Raw genomic sequence first — 3,322 nt, 5'->3', positions numbered from 1 at the left:
GGAGGAATGGGCAAAAATTTCAGTCTCTCGATGTGCAAAACTGATAGAGACATACCCCAAGCGACTTACAGCTGTAATCGCAGCAAAAGGTGGCGCTACAAAGTATTAACTTAAGGGGGCTGAATAATTTTGCACACCCAATTTTTCAGTTTTTTATTTGTTAAAAACGTTTGAAATAGCCAATAAATTTCGTTCCACTTCATGATTGTGTCCCACTTGTTGTTGATTCTTCACAAAAAAATAGTTTTATATCTTTATGTTTGAAGCCTGAAATGTGGCAAAAGGTCACAAAGTTCAAGGGGGCCGAATACTTTCGCAAGGCACTGTAACTATAAGGTTAGACAACAGGTTTCTAAGAGTAGGCTTTTTGAGTAGAAGTTTAATTACTGCAACTTTAAAAGCCTGTGGAACATAACCTGTTAATAGAGAGAGGTTAATCAGATCTAGCATGGACGTGTTGATTAGGGGAAAGATGTCTTTGAGCAGCCTGGTCGGGATGGGGTCTAAGAAACATGATGATTTAGATGAAGCAGTTGTTAAGGTCAACTCAGAGAGATCTATGGGAGAGAAGTAGTCTACATATAACTGAGGGCTTACAGATGTTTCTAAAGCATTTTAGTTGATGGCATGTCTGTGAGAGTTGATTATTTTTTTCCTCTAATAGTTGTGATTTCATTTGTAAAGAAGTTCTTAAAGTCATTACCACTGAGATCTAAGAGAATGTTGAGCTCAACAGCTCTGTGGCTCTTTGTCAGCCTGGCTACAGTGCTGAAAAGAAACCTGGGGTTGTTCTTATTTTCCTCCATCAGTGGTGAATAAAATGTGGTTCTGGCACTACGAAGGGCTTTTTTTTTTATATGTTATTAAACTATCTTTCCAGGCTAAGAAAAACTCTTCTGACTTAGTGGAGCGCCACCTCCTTTCCAGTTTCCATGATGCCTGCTTTAGGGAGCGGAGCTGCGAGCTGTACCATGGGGTCTCCTCTGTTTCACTGCCTTGTTTTCAGAGGGGCAACAGTATCAACTGTCATACACAGGGAGGCTGCAGTACTATCAACAAGATTATCGACTTGTGTGGGAGTAAAGTTAAGGTGGCCTCCCTCCATTGTGTTGGCACATGGCACTGAAGTAAATAATAATGGAATTATATCCTTAAATGTCACAAAGTGGGGGTGGGGTTGTGAGATTCACTTAGACCAGGGTCAAAATGTTCTATCTACACTAAAAATACTAAACATATTTATATATATACTGAGCATACTTTATGTAAACACAATATATGTCGGCGCACCTTACATAACTGCATGAACCTTTAAGTTAGTTTACTCTGATGACTTGCACTGAATGGAATCAGCCAGGGCTGCATAGTCTGGACAGTAGTTGCTGGTAGCCAGCCTCAAGCCGACTTCCAGATGATCATCAGTAAGGGTGGAGCAGTATTTGGACTTAATAATCTTCATTTGGGAAAATGCTGACTCATAAATAAGTAGAGCCAAGTAATGCAGTCAAGGAGGTGGCACATTTCCTCATCTTTGGGTACTTTTCCTCTGTAAGTTCCAAAACAGTCCATTTGCCCTGATTTCAGTGGAATGTCAGCCTGTAGTGTCAATATCTCATCCTCCAGTCCAGACCAGCTCAGGTGAAACAGCGTTGCAATTTTTGATGTGAATGAATCAACCTCAGTATCTTCCCTAAATGGGTATCACATAAATGTAGCGACTGGCTGGAGTGAAGCAAAGTCTTGAAAGCGTTTGTCAAACTCTGACCAACAGTTGTCAATCTGCTCTGTGTAGCGTGCAATGTCAAGTTGCACACACGCCTTGTGTTGCTTCTCCAGCTCTAATGCGAGGTTTTGGAAGTTCCCCAAAAAATGGCGCTGCAGCTTTGAGGAGACATGTTGCATTTTTTATTTGAAAGCATTAACTAAGCTGATCATATTGACACATGATCTACCAACACTACCTTTGTGATCGACGTATTGGGCACCCCTGACTTACACTGTAACCAGATTTCAGTAAGAGAGAATAAATCAGTGTGATGTTAATCTTCCAAATGATTCAGTAATGATTTATATCAGAAAAATCTGATATTTAATAGCCTGATTTGATTGTCCTCTTTAATTATTCTATTAAAAAGTACTCTTAATTTTAATTAGGTTGGGTTGTCATAATTTAGGCTGTGTAATTATCTCAGCCATATTTCTATGAGAACCATACCATCCAAAGTGGGATGGATGCCATTTCTGCTAATCAGACCAGGTTTTCCCCAAAATGTTTTCCATTTGTCTATGAAGCCCACATCATTTTCTGGACACCACCTAGACAGCCAGTGGTTGAATGACGACATGTGGCTAACCATACCCTGGTCAGACTGGGTAGGGGTCCAGAGATTGATTCATGATCTGACAAGATACAATACAAGCACAAGGAAGCACAGAGCTGCCACATTCTCATCTACAAACACCAACACAACATTAAAAAGCAGGGCAAAGCATGCATCTCTCAGCAGGTAATCCATCTTTGCTGGAGGATCAGAGATGGGCAGAGACATGGTAGAAAAGGTAAAAACATGGGGAATTCAAGGCACATTGTTTATCATGATACTGTATGTATGGTAAACAAACCTGCAAGTTCTTTCGTTTAACTCAAGTTGCCTGGACTTGCAGTTTAATTGTGTGAATTTGCAGGAACATTTACAGGTGTGAGGATCCTGCACAAACAAGCGCTTTCTTCTCTGTGAGCAAGGCGCACAGTGGCTGCAAGGGAAACAAAAAGGGAGGGAGAGAGAGAAAGAGAGAGAGAGAGATCTAAGCTACAGAGCGAAATCTGCAGAAGGGGCAGACACAGACACTCATGCACCCCCTCCCCCCAGCAATAAAACCCCAACCCACTCCCCACCATGATCGCATTGTAATGACAAAATGTGCGTTGGTTTACACAGAAGAGGATTTGTGACTCAAAAATGATGGTTCAGCAATCGGACTAATTCTGGCATCCTCAAGCGCTTTCACCCTTTATGATTTAAATTTGGTGTGATGTTCTCCAGGAGCAACGCAGAACCTGATTGCACCTGCATTGGTGTAAATCACAAGGTGAAGTCTACTCAGTCAGAGAAGCTTTGCACTATGTCTTATGCCCCCATGCTCATAACTTTATACCTAAAGAACAACGAAACATCAATGAATTCTAAATGGTGACGTCTTCCTACACTAGCAAATGTGGATAAAAAAAATCAAACCAATAAAGCCAAGGCAAATTGTAAATTTATCCTGCCTTTCCACCACTGATAATGTTCTCCCTCAGCATCCTGTTTCAGCTGGAACA

At 41.1% G+C, this 3,322-nt stretch overlaps 1 protein-coding gene across 2 annotated transcripts in view; it reads right to left on the bottom strand.

The window, feature by feature from the left end:
- The window catches only part of vegfaa (vascular endothelial growth factor Aa), a 20,048-nt gene that overhangs the window by 6,546 nt on the left and 10,180 nt on the right, over nt 1–3,322 (bottom strand). The window contains exon 6 of one of the 2 annotated variants that reach the window (XM_020587815.1): nt 2,623–2,754. The exons of the other annotated variant lie outside the window; for it this stretch is intronic. Coding sequence (XP_020443471.1) covers nt 2,623–2,754 — 132 coding nt within the window. The remainder of the gene's footprint in view (nt 1–2,622; nt 2,755–3,322) is intronic. 2 annotated transcript variants of the gene reach the window in all.

The sequence above is a fragment of the Monopterus albus genome, unplaced genomic scaffold (genome assembly GCF_001952655.1).
Source record: "Monopterus albus unplaced genomic scaffold, M_albus_1.0 scaffold481.1, whole genome shotgun sequence".
Taxonomy (NCBI): domain Eukaryota; kingdom Metazoa; phylum Chordata; class Actinopteri; order Synbranchiformes; family Synbranchidae; genus Monopterus; species Monopterus albus.
The sequence above is the reverse complement of the archived record's forward strand: the minus strand, read 5'-3'. Positions and strand labels throughout refer to the sequence as shown.